The sequence below is a fragment of the Anneissia japonica genome, unplaced genomic scaffold (assembly GCF_011630105.1).
Source record: "Anneissia japonica isolate Jap-2015-1 unplaced genomic scaffold, ASM1163010v1 scaffold234_len1672027_cov178, whole genome shotgun sequence".
Taxonomy (NCBI): Eukaryota; Metazoa; Echinodermata; class Crinoidea; order Comatulida; family Comatulidae; genus Anneissia; species Anneissia japonica.
In genome coordinates this window covers 1,142,865-1,165,036 of record NW_022738761.1, presented here as the reverse complement: position 1 = coordinate 1,165,036, position 22,172 = coordinate 1,142,865, and the positions used below count along the sequence as shown (strand labels likewise).

The window sequence follows — 22,172 nt, the reverse complement described above, 5'->3', positions numbered from 1 at the left end:
TATAAAATAAGTAATACAAATTCGCCATAATTCGTCAAATATCCGTGGCCCCTATCCAAGTGAGACTTGATTCGCTCCACTAACCCCCCTCCCCACCCCGTCGGGGCCTTTAGCCCCTCCGTCGGGCAGGTCCTGGCGCCATCACTGGGCCCGGGCCGCGGTTAGTGAGTGGAGTAGGCCAGTCTAGTAGCAACAGCAGCAATATTTGCAGTAGCATAGTAGGCCTAGGACTAAAAGTAGTTTATTAATTTTATTTATTCCACAATCTTTATTGAGGATGCTGTCCAGTGTCAAAAGAAATTGATCATTGAAGGCCGAAGGGAGTCCCTGGCCCTCGTTTTCGTAATTGCTAAGGCCTCATAATGACGTCACTTTCTATACTTGGTACACTCAAAATGGCGAGCGACTTGGACATTGTTGTTCCTGATTGTTATAAACAAGTTAGACCGTACATTCTAATTGCAAAAGAGCATGACTCACGTGACCCGATTGTCGCCTATTATGGTATGTATGATATATTGGCAGAAAAATAATTTTATGGACGTCCTGTACACGCCTATGAGTTCGTTATAAGTAGGCCTAACTTGTTTATATGCGTCCTTAGGCCTAGGCTAGGTTTGTTTAACTTGTCACGGTGAAGGAGCTCAACGGAATTTCTTCGGGCAAGTAATTTGTTCGGAACCCGCCAAGCGGTGATGGGTATAGGCCTAGGCCTAGCTACGGAACATTCCTGTGCCACAATCTGTTATGTGGGTTACCTGCAACACGTAACATGTGCTTGTTCATTCTTTAAACCAGTCTTTATATAATCCCAGGCCTATGCGTGTTTAATAATTAACCTACCGTAAATTTCATATTACATTTTTACAATTTTTTAGTCTTGTCGTACTGAGCTGAGTACCCTATCTTAATTTTCTCTATGACTAGGCCTAGTCGTCTATGATTTTGTGCAAGTGTGTGGATGTGGCCGCACTCTGATAATGGAAAAACAAAAAAATTGTGAGGAACATTGTGTGTAATTATCTCACATACCTGCTATCCTGCTTGTAAGATGTATCATCATCATCTATCACAAGATTCACAAGAACACATGTTATACATATAAATCAGTTATTATAATAACTATTAAATAATTATAAAATTTAGACTATACATAACTACATACTTCCGTGACTATGTCTTAATTCATAATTAGAGTACCATACAAATTAAAAGCCAAATTTTCAGGAAAAATAACTTCATATTTCATTTATAATTTTTCGGTAGTTGTTTGAAATGATAAATCTTTTGTCATTGGCAGCACTACTGTTAGGTATCTTCGGAACTACTTGGGTCGAGAAAAGCTGCTGATGTTGTGAATTAGTTGAAGAAGAGTTTTACATCAGGCTCACTTTCCATGCAGCACATTAATATACTATAATACAATAATAATAATAATAATTATTATTATTTACACATATTATTTGCAAGTTTTTAGCAGTATGTATTATGTAACATAAGTGTAACTTCATTATGTTTTATAGTGTTGTATTATGTCCCTAATCAGAATAATTTTAAACAATAATATTGTAAAGTATATTTCTAACCAATTAACAAATGCGCATAAAATTAATACTGTTCCACATCATTTAGAACCTTACAGTAAATTGCAAGAAAATTTAATAATTTTTGTAATATAGTCAGTAAAAACAATTTTTTTTTGTGATTGTCTTCTTACTAAGAATAAAAATATTATACTTACAACACTATTGGTAATTTCCTGAAAAAAATATTACTATGCTGATGTGGTTGCTGTAAAGATTGAATCGGTAATCCTTATCATAAATTGAAACTTGTATATTTAATGTGTCTATGAAATAAAACCTTGAAGTGTTTACGCCTGGATAGAAGCAATGACGATCCATCTGCCCATTTCCACAACCTTATTCACTTAGTAAAATATTTACAATTAGATTTCTTATTGTGATGCAAGATTCAATGCATCTTTGCCAATAGCAACAAGATGTATTGAGATTATTTTTCCTCAGAACAAATATGTACAGACTTTATAATATTGTATGTGTTAGTAAATATAATAAGTAACAATAAATTTACCTCAGGACCCTGAGACTGGAAATGAAGCATCTAAACCATAAAAATACAGCCCACTCTTATTTCTTTTCTTTTAAATAATAAATATAAATATTATCTACTTTGTATTACTAGTTTATATTTTCCTTTTATGTAAACCATGTTTGGTGAATTGTACCCACAATCCCTGCCTGAAGTATTTTACATAAATATGCATTTTGTTTACTTATTGTGTGTACCTTCGGCAAACAATAAACTGTCTGTTATTATTTGTTAATCAATTAATATGTTTGGTTACTAGCTAGGCGATATGCAATGGAAACAGCAATGAAGCTGAAACAGCAGAGGACACCAGAAGGAAAGACATTTTTGTTTGGATTAATGGATGTCTTAGAAAAGGTATGGTGTTTGATTTTGTTTTAAGATACAAGATATAAGTTGGTTTGGATCTTTTCAGTGTGAAACACACCAAGACGAACACACTTACTTCTACTGCTAACTGATCTATTCTGCTCTGACATGTTTTATAACATAAAAAAGTTGTCTTAAGCATTCTTTTTTTGAGAGTTCTTTTCATTTATGTTGTTTTGTTGCACCGTTTGAGGTGATACTGAGCACTGTTTTAATATATTTTTTGTTTTTTTATCTGCTTGATATTTTTTTGCAGTGTAAGACAAAACTTCAGGAAGCAGGTAATGATGAGGCAGTTACAAGTGATGTTGTTGGGTCCGTCCATGTGGAAAATTATGCCTTGAAAATATTCCTGTTTGCAGATAATGAAGACAGAGCTGCAAAATTTACCAAGTAAGCAGTTTGATTTTGATTACAACACACAATAGCTAGTAAATAAATGAATAAGTACATTAACAATAGTAACTATCAACTGAAATCGGCGGATTTAAGGGTGGCGGGAGTCAAGAGGTAGTCTTTTAAAAATTTTAGCAGGTTTCTTCTTGCGATTGGTTGAATTTGTTTCTCTTATTAAATCAGGAAAGTTTAAAGCTGAAATATACCAAAGTACTGTAAGTGGTTTTATTAAGATAAAATGTTTCCGTTTACGGTATTGTAAATATACTTGTTTCTGATTTTTCAGAAGCACAATCAAATCATTCTACAAAGCCGGCTTGTTACTTGACATCATGCAAACGTTCGGTGAACTTTCAGAAGAGGTAAGTTTACTATATTCCAGGAGATGTGGATGTTTTGAGTACATTATCAATGGATGGACTGATTGTTGGAAAAATTTATCTTCTATCCAATCGGAAGCCTTACTTTCATATGAAAAAGTCACAAAGAATAAGCCACTCTGCCATTTAGAAATCAACAAAAGAATTGCATTCAACAGCTCAAACCTGAACACTAAACAAGTCTTGATATTTTATTTACTACAGCTACAGCAACAGATATATTTAAAATTTATTATTCAATTATTCTTGATCTAATAAAGCTAAAATCCCCCTTTTTTAAAAACATTTTGCACACTATACACAATATGAATTTGATGTTTTCATTTTTCAATGTTTTTTCAGCTGGCGAATAATAGAAAATATGCAAAGTGGAAAGCAACATACATAAACAACTGCTTAAAGAAAGGTGTAACACCAATTGCAGGCCCAGTGGATGAAGAGGGTGAAGGTAATGTATGATACTTGAATTGGAATCGGTTTATCAGTAAGAAAGCAGATGTAGATTCTTCTTGTGAATAATACATTTTTTCCTTTGTATTTCCATTGCTTGCCCATTTTGAAATTGTTTATGTAACATAATAATAATAATATTTTCTTGAAGGTTAAGCAATTAAATAAAGATTTCCAGCTCCCCTGGCAATGGAGGGCAGGGGGAATTCTGTCTCCCTTGAATCCCATGGGTTTTTTGTCTAGAATCCTACCTGAAGTGGCCCCTTGGTCTGTACCATTGTCGGATCCCCTGGCGACTTGATTGACTCTTCACTGCTTTCAACTCAGAACGTAACTCTGAATACTGTATATGTTTTACTTTTATACATTTTTGAGAACCAATGAATCAATTAATACAAATGAAATGGGTAACACTTTCCCAAGTTTAATTTTATTTAGAAAATATCCGTCAGTAACATTGTTTTCATTTTTCAGAAGGAGGCGGCGCTCCTGTGTATTCTCAGCCTCCAAACACTCCATCAGGAGGTGTTGCTCCCCTTCCTGGAGCATATCCTCCACCACAGCAACCAGGACCATCCTACCCTCCCCAAGCACCCTCTACCAGTTACCCTCCTTCTGCCAGTAATCTCATGCCGCCAGGGGCCCACGCTCCACCCACAACACCTGAACAGTATTCTGTTGGTCAAACTGGTATACCTGGTCCCTCAACCCAACCTCCATCTAGTGGTGGTGAGTGTAATATTTTTATACATTTTTTACATAAAATTATATTTAAATTTTTCACAAAGTATCATTTACATATACTGTACATTTATAATTATGAATAAATATGTATTCAATTGCAGCTGATGATTTAGGAATAGTTGAGTTGAATAGCTTGGTGGTTAAGATGCTTGCATTCCAGTCCCGGGGTCCTGGGTTCAATTCCTGTCAGTGTTGCAAGATTTTTTCTCAGGATTTAGTTTGTGTAAAGCATTATGTGTGTATGTTTGTCTGTGAAAGGGATTCAATATTGATAATTCTTGGTGCATGTGTTGTGTGCCTAAACAAATAAAAAAAATTGATAAAAAATAATGTTTCATATGATATATTATTAATTGATACTACATAATAACATACTCTACAATAATGAGTGGACATTGTTTAGTGTGTGGCAAATTATTTGTTACATTGCTTATGTCTATTTTGGTTATTATTTGACCTGGATGACCCTTACCCCTAAACTTATTGCAACGATGTATCACACCTGTTAAAGCTCTGTCCACACTTCCAAATTTTATTTGACAAAAACATGTGACATGCCTAAATATGGCCTTATGACCATATATGGGCATACAAAAGTTTTTCATTTTCTTGCAGGAGTTCAGCTGTCTGTTTCTGACTATTCTAAAGCTCAAAAGTTCTGCAAGTACGCTGGAAGCGCCCTACAATATGAAGATGTTCCAACAGCCATTGAAAATCTGGAAAAGGCTCTGCGATTATTAAGGACGGGAAAAGAATAAAAAAAATGTACTATACAGATGTACAGATAAACTAGATGTTAATATTAGTATATTCTTTTTTTAAGCATTTGAAAATTGTTAATAAAGTGTATGAAATATTTCTTGAATATTTTATTAATATTAGGCCTCTATGAAGCATATAATTTAACTAGATGTATCTAGGTTTTTTCAATTTTTCAATTTCACAAAAATCTCTATTCTGGTGCAATATATCTTCATCTACTACATCATGTTCCATATACTGTACTTGAAAATGAAAACTATCAATGTGAAGAATAAAATGTGCAGTTGGACAACGCTAGTCCTTGATGCAAAACATGATCTCTAAAGAGGTACTTTTTTTTTGTGTAAAATTATATTTATATGCTATGCAGTATATTGAATTGAATTGTTATACAGTACTGTACTATGTAGTAGTAATATTGGTCTAATAATACACAATGATGCTTCTACGGTATACTGTACACTTTCAATAAACATAAATAAAATTTTACAAACAGCAAGTTATTGATTGAAAATGTTCATCTATTTTATTTCATAAAACAAGAGCAGCAAAATGTACTGGCAAACAAAAAAGATCACTGGACTGAGTCATGTAAAACCAGCCTCAATGCTGGGGACACATGTTAAACACATTCTTAAGACTTAATGTATTTACCTTTATGTTGGTAATAAGTAAACATGTTTTAGTGCACATGGAACTCTCACAACCGAAAATGTGTATTGACAATATGAGGCTTGCCATAGAAGAAACCAGCATCTGTGGCCAAAAAATGAAAATTGATTTTTTAATATGATATTCTTATTCTCCAAATTGTCAGCTTAAAGTGATGGGTCACTTACTGGAATTGACCAAGGCAATTCAACAGAAGGACGCACATCTCGGGACATCAAAGATTATAACTCTGGCATCGACATTCTAGGCGCACCTGCGTCCCTACACGCTGAACGTCACAAAAACCATAGCAACCAGGCCATAAACCGTCAGCGTACGTGACGATTTACTCGCGCGTGTTAGTTGCCATGATAATCGCGCGTCATGCGGTGATTACAACGGCCTAATGATGTTTTGCACTAACATTAGACTGAAATTATATTCTTCATTTCAACATTAATTTTACCAAAATTGTGGTGAATTGTCGTTCATGAGACTCACTTCGCAGAAAAAATTAATAAATGTTCTGTATATACTCAAATGTTCGTTTTCGGCACCTTATGCCAACACTGTCAAAATAACAGATTAATGTTACATAAGAACATGAAATTTTATAAAATTCGTAAATTTTAAATTGCTATAACTTTTCAATTTTCTTGGTCAATCAAAATAAAATTGCAGTTTATAGAAGCATTTAACAAGCTCGCGGTAAAAAAAAATCAGATGTAACAGGCATTGCGAAGTACCCAAAATTAATAAAATAAAAACTAACACTATGAAACGAATGGCACGCATAGACTAATATTTGACGGCTGTACTCGCAACTAATATCAGATTGTCGATGCCACAGTAAAGATCAAAGGACTGTACGCACGCGCTATGTTCGAGTGCGGAGATGTGCGTCCTTCTGTTGAATTACCTTGAATTGACTGACTACTGCCAAAGTTGTATGGCATCTCTGTATACAATACTGGTACATTCTTATGCTAAGTACTCAGTTTAACAATTAGCGACAGCACGCTGGTTTTAAAATGGCAAGCCTCATATGACTTGCATATAGATAGTGCAAAAATAAAATGTAAAATGCAAGTTACAAAATGAGGTTAAATGAGAACCAAGTGCATAGTGAATGTTATCAACACAGTACTGTACTACCAACGGCATATCGATAGGGATGAACTGTATGGGTGCAAGACACCACCCCACCCCATCTAGATCCCCGGCCCCCCCCCCCCCCCCCCGCTTAGCACCCTTTTTTGCCAGTTAGGCGAAACTTTTTTTTATACCTTCTAACGCAAACATTTTTTTAAAGATCTTCAGAGGAGGGCAGAAAAAATACAATTTAGTCGTCTAATTTAGCAAGCGGTTTGCCAAAAACTTTGAGATAGAGGAGAAAATAAAAATAAAATTTACTGTTGAATGTGAACAGTGTAGTAATGGGATGGTAAAATACTTTAAATTCATATAATGAGGAAGATATATACATATCTTATTTGTGTCTACGGGTCTGAGAATTAAATATGTGGACCCGTCCACTCTTGACCACCACCCTCAATACACTGTACAAAATAAAGTAATTTTGGAGATTTTAAGGCAGCTGTGGGCGTTATGAAAATAAAGCAAAAACTTATTTTTTTTTGAAATTTCCATTTTTTGTGGTGGTGGGTGTGCTAATTGGCCAAAAATTAAATTTTATTTTTATTTGAAATAATCAATATTGGCGAGTGGCCTGTTCACGAAACAAGGTATAAAGAAAGTCCTGCTAAAAGTAATACTAAAAATAATAAATAAAACTTTTCTATGCATGCACTGTGATTTAATTGTGAAGTGATGGTTTCGCTGATATGAAAGCATCTCCTTTACCATTGTCATTTAAATCAGACCTTATTACTGAAAATGTCATTTATCTACAATAAATAATGATAAATACATGCAGAAATTTGCACAAATTTATTAAATCACACACAGACAAAAAAACTCAAGGTGTTTGAAAGCTACCAGTAATATGGTATTGCCATTCCTGAATACTTAACTTATGCTAACTCTAGTGCAAGAGCTAAACAGCTTCATGACTAAAGAGCTAGATTTCTCCAGTATAAGACCTGTCCACCTTCATGATTGTGGGACTCCCTAGTAAAAAACAAGAGGTACATATCTTCATACATTATCAGCCATTTCCAGTACAAGAGCTGCCATCTTCAAGAATAATGGACTTATCTCCAACCCAAGAGCTGCCCACATTCATGATTGTGGGACTCTCCAGTACAAGAGCTGCCATCTTCAAGAATAATGGACTTATCTCCAACCCAAGAGCTGCCCACATTCATGATTGTAGGACTCTCCAGTACAAGAGCTCTTCATACATTATCGGTCATTTCCAATACAAGAGCTGCCATCTTCAAAGAATAATGGGCTTATCTCCAACCCAAAAGCTGCCTGCACTCATGATTGCAGGACTCCAGTATAAGAGCTACATATCTTCATAAATTATCACCATCCCTAGTACAAGAGCTGCTATCTTCAAGAATAATGGGCTTATCTCCAACACAAGCACTACACATTTTGATACATTTATATCACCATCTCTAATACAAAACAAGCCCACCATCATGATTGATAAAATTATCTCAAGAACAAGAGGTGCACACCTTCATAAACGGTGAGCTATCTACAGCACAAGAGCTGCATAGCTACATGATGAGTTATTTCCAGTACAAGAAACATCTTTACATTAATGAGCTACCTCTTGTGCAAACCTTCATACATGATGGCCTTATCTCCAGCACAGCATCAACACAGCCCCATTCCAGGAGCTTCTGATATGAACAAAGTGGTGCATTGCTACTCTATGACAACTTCTTTACATTTTGGAAGACCTCCAAGAAATTTGCATGTTATGTAGTCATTAAGGCTATTTTGACAGACCAATTTAAATAGTTTCAGATCCACCAACACAATATTAACAAATCGATGTTGATATAGCTTATGAAGCTCGAAAGCTCTATAAATTTTAAATACTTTTTACTGATTATTATAAATAAATTTTATTCATTCTAGACAGTCAATTAAAATTTTTCTCATGCAAATATGCTCAATGAATTTTATCATACACTATACTATCAACATTTGCGTAATGTATTCAAACACTTCAAAACATTAAATGTAAAGCCCCTCTCCCACCTAGGTTTATTTCACCTAAGAGTCGTACGATTTCTACGAGTTAAAACTTGTGATCTTTGGAAAGGACCTATACGAGCTTATTACGTGATAGCTACGAGTGAGGTACGACTTTATGGTGTTGGTTAGGAGTTATGTATGAATTATGCCGAGCAGAGCACCGAGTTAACTACGAGATTATTACGAGCGTAACAAGTTTGTACCGAATTAGATACGAGTTAGGTACGAGCCAACTTGGTGCGCTCATACTTACTCGTACTCATTTTTGGGTGCTAGCATCAAACTCGTAATTGACAAAACCGCCGACGAGTATCCAGAGTAGTGTACGAGCTAGCTTAGAGTACCCGAATACTCTACGAGCTACCTATGAGTTCTTCGAGTTTACTACGAGTTATCTACTTGTGGCGATAATTTTGAACATGTTCAAAATTAGCACCACGAGTTCAGAGCTGCTACGAGTAGGTAAGAGTCCTCTCCGAGCTTACCGAATCGTCCTATGAGTTTTTGCTGAGTTTGCCGAGTTAGCTCGACATTCTCTTGTAACTCGTATGCTGAAAAAACCCCTAGTGGGAGAGGGGCTTAACACTTCATAAAAATATCTATACACAATCGATATAGAACCTCAGAATACAATAAGTACCTAAATTTGTAATCATAAGTAATTGATACAAAGCAAACTGATTTAAAATGTGACTCATTATCGCACCAAATATTTCAAGCCATATTTTTTACTTCTTTTACAATGTCCATTGATAATACAGTAGTATAAACATCCAAATATTATGAATTTGCACGAGATGCATTATTTTCCGGAAAATTTTGTGTGTGGGAGGTCATCCCGATTTCCGGGAGATTCCTGTGACTTGCATAACCCCTTGAGAAATATTAATTATCTTGCAATGTTAATAATATAGATAAGAAAACACAGAATAAGTTTTGTATTGTAAATTTTATAGCTACTTTAGAATACTACTCAATAATACTATGTACTCTTTAACAATATTTTTTATTGTCATGTTTTTGTATTAAGGAACCAGATCAACATTTTCAACTTGGAAGTATAAAAATAGAAATGAATTACACATCTGACTAATTTTACAAACATTTTCTAAGAGTATCCACAATCATATATCATATCTATCTATGTACAATAGAAAGTCAAATGAATAATAATACATAGGAAATTTCATTGGTCAATAAATTTACAAATAATTATAAAAATTCTGATCGCTCAGAAGCAGAATTTAGTATTGTATTGGATAAAAAGTCTAATATGTAGTTAAAATATTAAACCATATAATGGCATTATATCTTATTAAATTACTGTATTTAGTTTGATTACCTTTTCCCACATGTTGTGGTAAAGTGTTCAGCATGGTTAAATATAATTTGAAGAATTGGGAATCACAATATGACACATGTTTTTGATTTTTGCTGGTCCCCAGCTGTTTTTTCAGTTCCTGCATTTTTCTTCTTCGTTTTCTCCTCTTCTTCATCCTCATCCTCTTCTTCCTCCTCCTCCTCCTCATCTTCATCTTTTACTTTCTTTTTGTCAGTTTCCTTCTTTTTTGTATCCTTTTGTTTTTCAGCCTCTTTCTTCTGTGAGTCTTTTTTATTTTTATTTTCTTCTGGTTTCTTCACAGTCTGTGCCTCCGCTTGCTCTTTTCCCTTCCTCTTCCAGAACTGCCATGACTAAAATTAGTACAAGGTATGAATACAAAAGGTTAAACAAGTTAGTAAGTAGGACCATACTATGTGTAAATTCTGGCCACATTACCAAATTATCTGACAAATGATTTGCCCATATATGGGCATCATATCACATCCATTTATAAGCAGTCTTATCAAACCTGATAATATAATATAGATGTATAAGATCACACTTTAGAGTACTACTAAATACAAGGTATGAAAAAAACGAAATGAGACAAAAGACATGCTTTATAACAAAAAGTAGATAGACTATGACATCTACACCAATAGCCCCAAAATCAAGATCAGATTAAAAGTAAATTAAAATCCACTGTAATAGGATGTCAATAAAGAGAATATTGATGAATAGTTTGACACTTACACAAATATATGTAATGTTGAACCATGCAGTATGAATAAAAATGAAAAAAGATACTATTTAAAAACAGTAAAACAGTAATACAGGTATTTATATTTCATTAAAGTTATACTGCCTGTGCTGAGTAATACATTGATCAACACATTTCAATGCTTGAAATAAATATTTTGGACAAGTGACAAGTAATAGTCAGAAATATATGACCCACACACGACAGTGGAATTGGTTATTTTAGAGAGAGAATGTATGTTGCCTGCAAATAGACCTTTCTGCTAAGCCTTAACCTTGGATAATGCTGCAAAGGTCCAACAAAATGACAGTGTATAAACATATATATTTACTCACATGCGTTTGTGGGACCATAGAGCAAAGAAACAGACTATTTTCTGTTCTGTTTCTTTGCTCTATGGTGTGACCATGGTGAGACAGCACATGTGCTTGTAGGGCGTGCAAATATTCCAGGCCTTGTTCTGATTGGTCAGTTGTTAATTTTGATTGACAATCTGGAACGGTCCATTATGTTGTAATGTAATTTGTTTGCTTTTGCAGAGGTTTATATAGGATTTTAGGCTTATGGTTTAATTCCTTTGTTTTCTTCTTTCGTTCCAAGGTTATTTCAACAATGAAATAATGTGTGCATAAAAAATTCCAAATAAAAATAATTCCTATTACGATGTACAGTAATGTACCTCATTAAATATAGGTCAAATAAATAAATAATAAATAATGTCACTTGAATGGATGTGAGAAGTGATGCAGGTGGATAAAATGTACAGTGTTTAATGATTGTGGACAGAAAAATGTCAGAAACTTTAAAGTAGGTCATTACAGAGCAGTATTAGTAGAGTGCTCACTAAATGTGAATTTGTAGAGGATGATTTGTCTCAAAACTAGGTGTGTGTTTATGAATGTTTGTTTTTTAGTTTTGAGTTGTACCACACAAGTAAGGCAGACTGTAAACATAACCTCAATGTAATACATTTAGAAAATTATTGGAGTATAGATGTACCTTGGGTGGCGATTCTACTTTCTTTTCCTCGGTGATGCTCTTCTCATTTTTCTTGTCTGATTTTTCTTTTGATTTTGTATCTACAGAGAATATTCTCACCATCAGTTAATCCATCAAACAATTAATTTTACAATCAAGTATTCTCGTGTTTAAATAAATAATTATTTGATTAAAGCATCATTGATCCTGACAGCCACACACAGCCACAGAGAAATGGAACTACATTTACTAGTAATAAAAATTTTAATGATACAATAATAATTTTAACGACAATAATAATAAAAATAATAATAATAATATTAGTTAAAAAGTACCAAATATTACACGTTATTTAACAATAACAAATTAATATAATCATTTACAATAATAAAACAACATATATACAACACATCTAAATGAATTATAAAACTACTTTAGCAAGTGTTGAAAATTACCTGTTTTATCATTTTCATCTTCATCGTCATCATCCTCCTCTTCATCGTCGTCGTCATCATCCTCATCTTCATCTTCATCAGCATTCACTTTCTGCTTTTGTTTATTCTTGGTGTCAGTCTTTGGTGGTGATTTAACATTTTTATTCTTTTTGATTTCTTCTTCATCTTCCTCATCATCGTCGTCTTCCTCACCATCATCCTCATCATCGTCCTCATCATCATCATCATCATCATCTTCATCATCATCATCTTCCTCTTCGCTTTCTTCTTTTGGTACCGGCTTCTTAACTATTCTAGGTGCTGCTTTAGGTAATGCACTTTCTGTTGGAACCTTCTTGGTTTTCTTATCATGCTCTTCAACAACCTTAACTGGTGGCTTTGTTCTTGGTTTCACAGCAGGACTTTGTTGTACTTTTATTGGTTCCATTGCTGGTTTTTTGTTCATCTTAGCTACAAAAAGGGAAAAAATCATATTAATAAATGTGTAGATAATATATACAACCTATCAACTTATCATTTTTTAAGTATATTTATAAATATTACCATTCACATATAAACCAATATACAATATATATGTGAGGTCTCACTATGAAATGAGACGCATCGTTGGTGAAATCATATTGAGATATTCATCAAAATAGGTCAAAGGCAACATTTTTACAAAATTTTTGATTTTAATGTTTTTGAATAACTTGATACTTATATTTTATGATTGTGTACTTTTTAAGTGAATTTTCTTACTAAAACAGTGTTCTCTATGCATATTCTGTAATTCTAGTACTATTATTTGTACAGGTTAGTTTATCTTCGAGGCCAATTTTCTCAAAACCTAGTTCTCATACACCAAAACTTTAAATGCTAACATCTCTGGATCTATTTATGATAGGGAAGCCATTCAAAGATCAAAGTAAAGCTTACAGTGTGATCTACCAAAATATAATATAAACTCATTTTTTGATTTTCTAACAATGAGACTCATTTTGTAGTGAGACCTCAGATATTATATAAAAATGGGCTGCCATGCCACAACCAGCATCAGTGATCAAAACAAAAAATACTTTTTAATATATTCATAATCTCCACATTGTAAGCTTTAAAATGGTGGTTCATTTACTGGAACTGACTTATGACTGCCAAAGTTATGAGTAATAGTATTGCGGTTTCTCTGTACTAAAGTATACAATACTGCCACATTCTTATGCTAATTACTCAGTTTATCATTTAGCGACAGTACACTGGTTTTGGGATGGCAAGCTTCAAATATTCATATAATCATTTTTGAATGTTACCTTTGTCATCTTCTTCATCTTCCTCTTCACTCTCATCTTCCTCTTCACTGTCATCTTCATCATCCTCTTCATCATCATCGTCATCGTCGTCTTCCTCATCTTCACTTGGAATCTTCTTTGGTTGTTCTTGTCTTCTAGGAGCTGGCACAGGTCTGGGACTCTGTCCACAAATGAAGGTAAGAAATGTGTTAAAGAATATTGCTAAGAATACCTATGATTTACCTTTTCTGGTAATCTACATTTTTAATAATACACACCATTTTATCAGGCGTAATTTAAAACGACGTCACCAATCTTTGAAGACTCACAGTGTTTCACTGGAGGGCATTCCAGCAGAGCAGCAGTGATAAAACAACCAAAAACACTGCAGGCTTTATGCGCTTCTTTTTCTTTTTTATTTTGGCATTTTGTCTTTAAAGATTAGCCTACAACAAGACAGAAAGCTGTGCATCGGCCACAGATAATCACTGGTAACTAAACAAAATGCCTGTAGATGTTTCCCAGAAGTAGTTGCCAGGTTCTTGGAAATTTCATTTCAAATTTAGCTAAAATGGTGTATACATGAATACAGTATTCAAATACATATAAATACAATAAATAAATTATACAAACTAAGTATATAAATAAGTAAAATACATAACATAAAATAATAAATAAATATATCATATAAATACATAAAATTAAAAAAAAGATAATATACATACATATAAATTAATAACAAAAATACACAAAAGTAAAAAATTAATTATGGTTAAGTGCGTTGATAGAAGTCAGATACAACAAACAGTAAGTAATTAGATGACATTGTGATGTTCTATGTGTGATGACCTAGATGTCAGCAATAAAATCAATTTAATTAAACAAATATGGTTAGTTATCATCTGAATTCACCATAAAAATATAATTACATGCCTTCTGATGAACACAAACAAATTATTTTAATTATTGAAAACCACTACAACAGGACACCATTACCATAGACTCGAATTTCATGTTAGAAATAATTAAAAGAGAAATATACTAATGATAGAACTGACAAATTGGATACTTATTCTAAAGAACAATATCCCATAAAATATTTAAATATTTAAATTTTGTTTTTCATAGAAAAGCATTAAAGATTCAATCAAATATACAAATGTATTTATATAAATGATACACCAAACACAGATTGCACCAACAATAGAAAAATGATTACAGTACTAGAAAATATTAATTGATTAAATAGAAGTTAATAAAAGTTAACTTCATTTATGAGTCCTGTAGATGAAATGAAAAAGCACATGAGGTGAATTAGTTCACTTCCATAGTAGTTGTGTAGAATTAAAAACCGGACAGCCTAGAATAGAAAGAAAACCCAGAAGATGGTCTTAAATTAATAGCTAGAAAGAAAAAAGTAAACCACAATTTAGTGAAGAAGATTGTCACCAGAAAACTTAATCCCTTTGTTTATTCTACCTCATCAGCTGAATTACTGTCCGTATTATGTGGTTCCTCAGTGTCTGCAACTTCCTCAATGGCCATTTCTTTGTTAGTTTCATTTTCTTTACCCGTTTCACCTTCATCTGTTGATTTTATTTCAGTTTTTTCAGTTGGCAAATTCTCAGACTCTTCATTCTGTTCATCGACTGCTTCCTGAATTTTTTTGTTAAGATGGTCAAGAGATTTCACTCATTTTATGTAGGTTTATGATTTATAATGTGCCCAAATTATTAAAATAACATTTCTGGGATGAAGATTTGGAGGTGGGGTAGTGAGGTTGGGGAGTCGGATGAGCAGAAGTTACACATTGACTTGCCAGCACTGAATACACTTTTGTTACCGAAAGTAACTGAGGGCGCTATTGAAGTATTCCCTTTGACGACACAAGCCTTTTGTATTTTAAATAAATGTGCTTGCATGCATTAAATTCAACTCAAATAGCACTTTTTAAAGGCAGTTAAGAGTAAACTATACGCTTTTTTTGCTGTTTTATTATACTCCTTAACAATGTTTGTATGCAAAAAATGTCTGATGAGAAAACTTGTATTTAAACTAAGATGTAGAAAAGATTTACCCCCTTCCTCATGGAAGTCAACATGTTGTTGATAAATTAAATAAATTTGAATTACATTCACCTTGCCTCCACCACCATCATGTTCATCCTCTCCCTGAAATAAAAGGCATTTCACCTTTAACAAGGGCAGTTTACACAAGATACATTTCCTCTGTTTATATGTTATATAAATATTAAGTTCTGGAACAATTTCATCTGGTTGTTTATATAAATATTATGCTGTAGCAGCAACACACACACAACCATGATGGTACATGTATATCTATACATACAGTTATACGTATATGATTACTTCAATAACAAAGCATCAAATAGAGACTAAACACTACATAATCAGGGGCAGGTCTAGGATGCATGGAGCTCCAATCAAGGGTCTATTGTAACGCCCTGTCCAAACTATCAAATTTTATGACATACCCAAATATGGTCATAGTGATCACATCATGACCATATATAGGCACATCATGACTATATATGGGCATACAACAGTTTTCTGTCAAAGAAAATTTGATAGTGTGGACAGATCTTTAGGGGAATGGTCTGAGAAGGACGCCCCTTTCCCAATTCCAATATTTCACTCCGGGAAATATACTGTCACAATGATGTTTCATTATAAGGCTTGAGAAGAAGACAAAAAAGAATGCTAGCTTTGTTTGGTGTGCTTTACGACAATAAACGAAAGGTAGGTAAAGACTTATCCTAGGCTAGGCCCAGCCAGGCACTGTCGAGTGCAGCCATTTTAGGCTTTATTCCTTTATTTAAATATTTAATACGCCTGAAAAATGTGTGCGCTTTTTATTATGAAGTGTTTGATACTTGGCCCCTAGGCTGCTAACTACTAGAAACTAACCAGAATTCTTGGCATGACTGTGATTTGACATCAGTCAAAGGTTATTTATTTTGCATTCGGATCTTTTTCCGATAATCTACTGATTCTCATGCGAAAATTTATCTGCAACTTTGGGCCCCGTTTCCGCACCGAAAAACAAAATGGCTGCTTTCCAATAATTTATTGGACAGTAAGTGTTGTGAAAACATGGCCTCAGTGTTTATATGCAATTACCTCATTCTCTTTCCTTTTAACTTTGTGCATTGCTGAGAACATAGGCTTCATATCATTCCTTGATCCACTTTGTGAAAAATGAGTCTGAAAAATGACAACAATGAATAATTAAAGTTTTCTATATTCCATGTAGGCACATGGATATAAGAAATTAGTGGGATTGGAAAATAGTATTATGCAGAGGGAGATCAAACTAGATACTCACTGTCCCCAGTGGATCCTCATCTGTAAGTGACACTGGCTTTCTCCCAAAATCAACTTCGTCTACACCTCCTCCTAAAAAAAAAAAAAATAATAATAATAAACAATAATCCCCAACATATTAATGAGTCTGAATATTCTTATAATAATAGTAGTGCTTAATAATACATAATCATTATTATTAGTATAGTTACTATATACTATAGTATAATTATACTTTTATAGCTATAATAATGGTAATAATTATAATAATAAAAATATATAAGATATACACACATTACCTTCAGAATTTATTCTAGGTATCCTTCCATGGTCCAGTGGTTTCAGATTTCCGTTGAGGGCCGTGTTTTTATCATTTAAGGATTGCAGAGTTTTTTTACTTGAGCCGAGGGGGGGAAGTGTTCGGGCTAAAGGTGGTAGTGGTGAGCTCTAGAAAACAAAATATGCTTGATATTATTATCAATGCTAATTTCTAACTAATACAATCTTCATTAAAAAAGGAACTTGAGGTTACAATTCCTATAGTTTATCATCTACACAATCACCTCTCTATCTCTTCTCCTTCCTCTCGCTGTTCCATTCAAGGATGAGTTCAAAGAAGCACTAAGGTCTGTGATCCCATCACCAACACCATCCTGTGTGGCATGTAGGGATTTCGCTAGACCAGGTCGTAGGTGACTTGATAACTTTAGTGGATCCATTGTCTCTTCCGACTCAGACTCTGTGGACATGTGACCATTTGACACACTCCGCTTGACAGCAAGAATCACCATGTGACATCCCCCACAAGAAACCTGGTCCAAAGATAGCCAGAAAATTAGTACCAGTAGTATATAAATTGCAATTTTACACTACAAGAAGCTATCTCATTTAATGATTAATTTGTAGCCTGTATGAATCTAGACCTATGCATGTTAAAAAGAAAACATCCTGAGTGGTGCAGCACTTAGTTATATAACAACACAACTAAAGGCTTGGCATATAGGCTACTGTGATGCAAGTTACTTTAAACAGGTGATCAACACGGTCTCATTCTTTAAATAGATATTTGACCATCATCAGGATTCAAACTTAGACCATTATGCTGTTTTCTGAGTGCTCAACACATAGGGCACAATGCAAAAATACTTTTTGTTAGATATTAATACAAAAATTGCCACAAATAACACCTGACAACATAGCAGACATAGAACTTACATTTTGTACTTCGAATCCATGGAATCGATCCACTTTTGTTGGTTTGAATAAATTACAAAAGCTTTCATCTCCTTGCCCTAGTTTTCCCATTCTTCCGTCTCCAAATGTAAATAAACTGCCTTTTTCTACAACAGAAAGAATAATAAATGATGGCTAATATATCTCCCCCTTAATAATTAAATCAACTCTGATCTAATATCCAACTTTCAAGATTTTTCTTTCTATATTATATATAAACAATATGAAGTAAAATGTTGAATCTACAAACAAATTGTTCACAAAAGAACAGAATGTTGAAAATTAAATATAATAGAGGTGATGATATTTATGATGGTGGTGACAAAGAATAATTATGATGATAATGATGGTGATGATAATGGTAATGCTGATGATGATAATGAAGATAGCGATGACAATAATGATGATAATGATAATATTATTGATGATAATGAAGATAATGATGACAATAATTATGATAATGATAATATTATTGATGATAATGAAGATAGTGATGACAATAATTAATATTATTGATGATAATGAAGATAGTGATGACAATAATGATGATAATGATAATATTATTGATGATAATGAAGATAGTGATGACAATAATGATGATAATGATAATATTATTGATGATAATGAAGATAATGATGACAATAATTATGATAATGATAATATTATTAATGATAATGAAGATAGTGATGACAATAATGATGATAATGATAATATTATTGATGATTGAAGATAGTGATGACAATAATGATGATAATGATAATATTATTGATGATAATGAAGATAGTGATGACAATAATGATGATAATGATAATATTATTGATGATAATGAAGATAGTGATGACAATAATGATGGTAATGATAATATTATTGATGATAATGAAGATAGTGATGACAATAATGATAATATTATTGATGATAATGAAGATAGTGATGACAATTTAAATGATGATAATGATAATATTATTGATGATAATGAAGATAGTGATGACAATAATGATAATATTATTGATGATAATGAAGATAGTGATGACAATAATGATGATAATGATAATATTATTGATGATAATGAAGATAGTGATGACAATAATGATGATAATGATATTATTGATGATAATGAAGATAGTGATGACAATAATGATAATATTATTGATGATAATGAAGATAGTGATGAAAATAATGATAATATTATTGATGATAATGAAGATAGTGATGACAATAATGATGATAATGATAATATTATTGATGATAATGAAGATAGTGATGACAATAATGATAATATTATTGATGATAATGAAGATAGTGATGGCAATAATGATGATAATGATAATATTATTGATGATAATGAAGATAGTGATGACAATAATGATGATAATGATAATATTATTGATGATAATGAAGATAGTGATGACAATAATAATATTATTGATGATAATGAAGATAGTGATGAAAATAATGATAATATTATTGATGATAATGAAGATAGTGATGACAATAATGATGATAATGATAATATTATTGATGATAATGAAGATAGTGATGACAATAATGATGATAATGATAATATTATTGATGATTAAGATGATAATGATGACAATGATGCTATACAGCGGTGGCACCAGAAATTTGCCGACAAGGTGTCCGACATGCCCGGCAGGGGTTCAAACCAAGGGGCAAACGAAGCCTTGGTCGATGGCCCGGATTTGTAATCATAGATAATGATCATAGAATCATTGTGAGGCTGATGATGATGATAATAATGATGCAGTGATAGTACTTACCTGTTATGACTGCTGTATGGCTCTCTCCACATGACACAAATTTACACTTGGCCCTGCCAAGTCTAGTAACCTTTTCAGGTATATCCACCTGTAACAATGATGGCCCAAGACCTAACTGTCCATTGCTACCATCACCAAAAGTGTACAAATCTCCATTCACTGGAAATAAAAAAAGAGCACAGAAGAGGATCACTTGAGGCCTGCCATCCAAAAAATGTTAAACTGAGTAATTAACATTAAAGAATATGTCAGTATTGTGTACTTTAGTACTGTACAGAGAAGATGTAATGCTTTTACTCATAACTTTGACAATAGTAAATCGATTCTAGTAAATGATCATTTTAAAACTTATAATGTGGAAAATATTAATACATACTGTACATTGTTTTAATTCTTTTTTGCAAGCGACAATGAAATTGCTGTTGGACGCAATTTGCCCACTTGCACCCTAGTGAAACTGATGTATGTGTAAAACAAAAACTCATTTCTCCCATAATGCTTTGTGCCTCACATACCTGTGATAGCTGCTGTATGGTTATTACCACATGACGAGTGCTTGACGGGATCTTTGATGCTGTCTACATGTTGCGGTATATTGGTACAGGTGAGTTTTTCATCTGACAACCCTAGCTTTCCATTTTCATTCTCACCGAATGTATACAATTTCCCATCCTCTGTTGGGTAATGATAATTAAAACAAAATGATTATAATAATTATCATAATCACTAGATTAATATTAAAATAAAGATTTACAAAAATGATATAATAAAAAAAATTAAAAAAAACCCAATAATTATCATAATCACTAGAATAATATTAAAATAAAGATTTACAAAAATGATATAATAAAATAAAAAAAAAAAAAAAAAAACCCTACACAATAAAAGTCAATACTTTTTCTTAAATTACAATTTTTATATTATTACCTGACATTTGAAAAAATGTAGTTTAAGAATAAGCTTAAAAATAAATAAGCCAAATCACTAAGTACAATAATTATATAATATTATTTTTTCATCATTAATATTACCTGTGACAACTGAGGTGTGGTAGTAGCCACACGACACTTGCTTCACCTTTGTGTCAAATGACAATTTCCTTGGGATTGGTACCTCAGCCACACTGCCAAACCCTAGCTGACCTTCGCTATTACCACCCCACATATAGAGGGCGCCATCAGCTGAAAGAGAAGCGATTTTTTACTGTTTAGTACATAAACTATAACACTAAATTCATCTGTCATCCTCACTATCAATATTACCATCACCATCACCACTACAACCATTACTAAAATATTTTAAATATGTTTAATAATAATATTATTAAACATATTTTCCCCTAAACTTCTCTGACAAACTTAAAAATATTATCTGCTAACCAAGATAAAAAAATATCTCCAATAATGAACAGACCTTTCTAAAATGTCAATCAAACTTAATCCACAAGAACATGGAAAGGAGTATGTGCTTGCCTAAAGACACGTTTACATACGTTTACACAGTTGTTTAGCAACAAAAACCAAGGGGCTAGGATTAGTGAAACGGTCCCTTGCAAATGACTCACCTGTTAAGGCTGCTGAATGGTCAGTTCCTGCTGATAATAACTTGTACTGTTGTTCTGGTAATGCTGTGATCTGCTTTGGTGTTTCAAGCCCTGACGTAGAGTCAGCGATGCCCAGTTGGCCCTCTCCCCCAGCACCAAAGGCAAACACCTGACCGGCTTGTGTGCACACAAGGGTATGGGATCTGCCACTGGTGATCACAGATATGGTTTCATGCTTTAAGGCTATAGAAGTAGATGAAAATAATGTATTATTTTAGGTTATAATTATATCATAATGCTAGTATTAAGAAGTCAAGTAGCCGAGTGGTAAGGCAGGGATGCTGCTAACTACGGTCTTAACATAAATCTGCTCCTTGCTCAGGGTTGGTAGAACCAAATCTTCTCGGATAAGGGCTTAAAATGAGGGATCCAGTGTACACTACTGGCTTGTGTGCACATTAAAGAACCCACT

General features: G+C 33.2%; 2 protein-coding genes and 1 long non-coding RNA gene across 7 annotated transcripts; 1 reads left to right on the top strand and 2 right to left on the bottom strand.

Annotated features, from left to right (window-relative positions):
* Positions 1-349: 349 nt before the first annotated feature.
* On the top strand, positions 350-5,712 carry LOC117117782 (vacuolar protein sorting-associated protein VTA1 homolog). Of its 2 annotated transcripts, none has more exons than XM_033262221.1 (7): positions 350-504; positions 2,372-2,469; positions 2,738-2,874; positions 3,164-3,239; positions 3,600-3,705; positions 4,185-4,436; positions 5,067-5,712. In XM_033262221.1, the coding sequence occupies exons 1-7, from the start codon at positions 363-365 to the stop codon at positions 5,207-5,209; spliced, it is 954 nt and encodes a 317-aa protein (XP_033118112.1). In that variant the 5' UTR covers positions 350-362; the 3' UTR covers positions 5,210-5,712. The 2 variants fall into 2 exon arrangements, with proteins under 2 accessions (XP_033118112.1, XP_033118111.1); XM_033262220.1 differs by having other exon boundaries at positions 4,182-4,436.
* Position 5,713: 1 nt separating this feature from the next.
* Positions 5,714-7,056, bottom strand: LOC117117783. Its single transcript, XR_004446942.1, has 2 exons — positions 6,784-7,056; positions 5,714-6,051 (listed from the first exon to the last, which is right to left on the bottom strand). It is a non-coding gene; the product is annotated as an uncharacterized LOC117117783 (long non-coding RNA).
* Positions 7,057-8,895: 1,839 nt separating this feature from the next.
* Positions 8,896-21,857, bottom strand: LOC117117739 (X-linked retinitis pigmentosa GTPase regulator-like). 4 transcript variants are annotated; one of them, XM_033262143.1, is made up of 15 exons: positions 21,722-21,857; positions 21,189-21,338; positions 20,673-20,831; positions 20,158-20,316; positions 18,362-18,486; positions 17,710-17,958; positions 17,446-17,593; positions 17,169-17,239; positions 16,964-17,047; positions 15,962-15,994; positions 15,303-15,479; positions 13,845-14,004; positions 12,556-13,005; positions 12,122-12,201; positions 8,896-10,724 (listed from the first exon to the last, which is right to left on the bottom strand). In XM_033262143.1, exons 2-15 carry the CDS (start codon positions 21,319-21,321, stop codon positions 10,446-10,448), a joined length of 2,307 nt encoding a protein of 768 aa, XP_033118034.1. In that variant the 5' UTR covers positions 21,322-21,338; positions 21,722-21,857; the 3' UTR covers positions 8,896-10,445. The 4 variants fall into 4 exon arrangements, with proteins under 4 accessions (XP_033118034.1, XP_033118036.1, XP_033118035.1 ...); XM_033262145.1 differs by lacking the exon at positions 15,303-15,479 and having other exon boundaries at positions 8,896-10,733; XM_033262144.1 differs by lacking the exon at positions 15,962-15,994 and having other exon boundaries at positions 8,896-10,733.
* Positions 21,858-22,172: the final 315 nt, after the last annotated feature.

Bases quoted from the DNA above. Each gene is read 5' to 3' on its own strand.
- LOC117117782 (XM_033262220.1), top strand. From the start codon at position 363: ATGACGTCACTTTCTATACTTGGTACACTCAAAATGGCGAGCGACTTG. The intron at 505-2,371 runs GTATGTATGATA...TTTGGTTACTAG, and splicing joins CCCGATTGTCGCCTATTATG to CTAGGCGATATGCAATGGAA. The intron at 3,706-4,181 runs GTAATGTATGAT...TTCATTTTTCAG, and splicing joins AGTGGATGAAGAGGGTGAAG to AAGGAGGCGGCGCTCCTGTG.
- LOC117117739 (XM_033262143.1), bottom strand. From the start codon at position 21,321: ATGTGGGGTGGTAATAGCGAAGGTCAGCTAGGGTTTGGCAGTGTGGCT. The intron at 18,487-20,157 runs GTAAGTACTATC...TTTCTGTTGTAG, and splicing joins CCATACAGCAGTCATAACAG to AAAAAGGCAGTTTATTTACA. The intron at 14,005-15,302 runs GTAGAATAAACA...ATTTGTGGACAG, and splicing joins ACAGTAATTCAGCTGATGAG to AGTCCCAGACCTGTGCCAGC.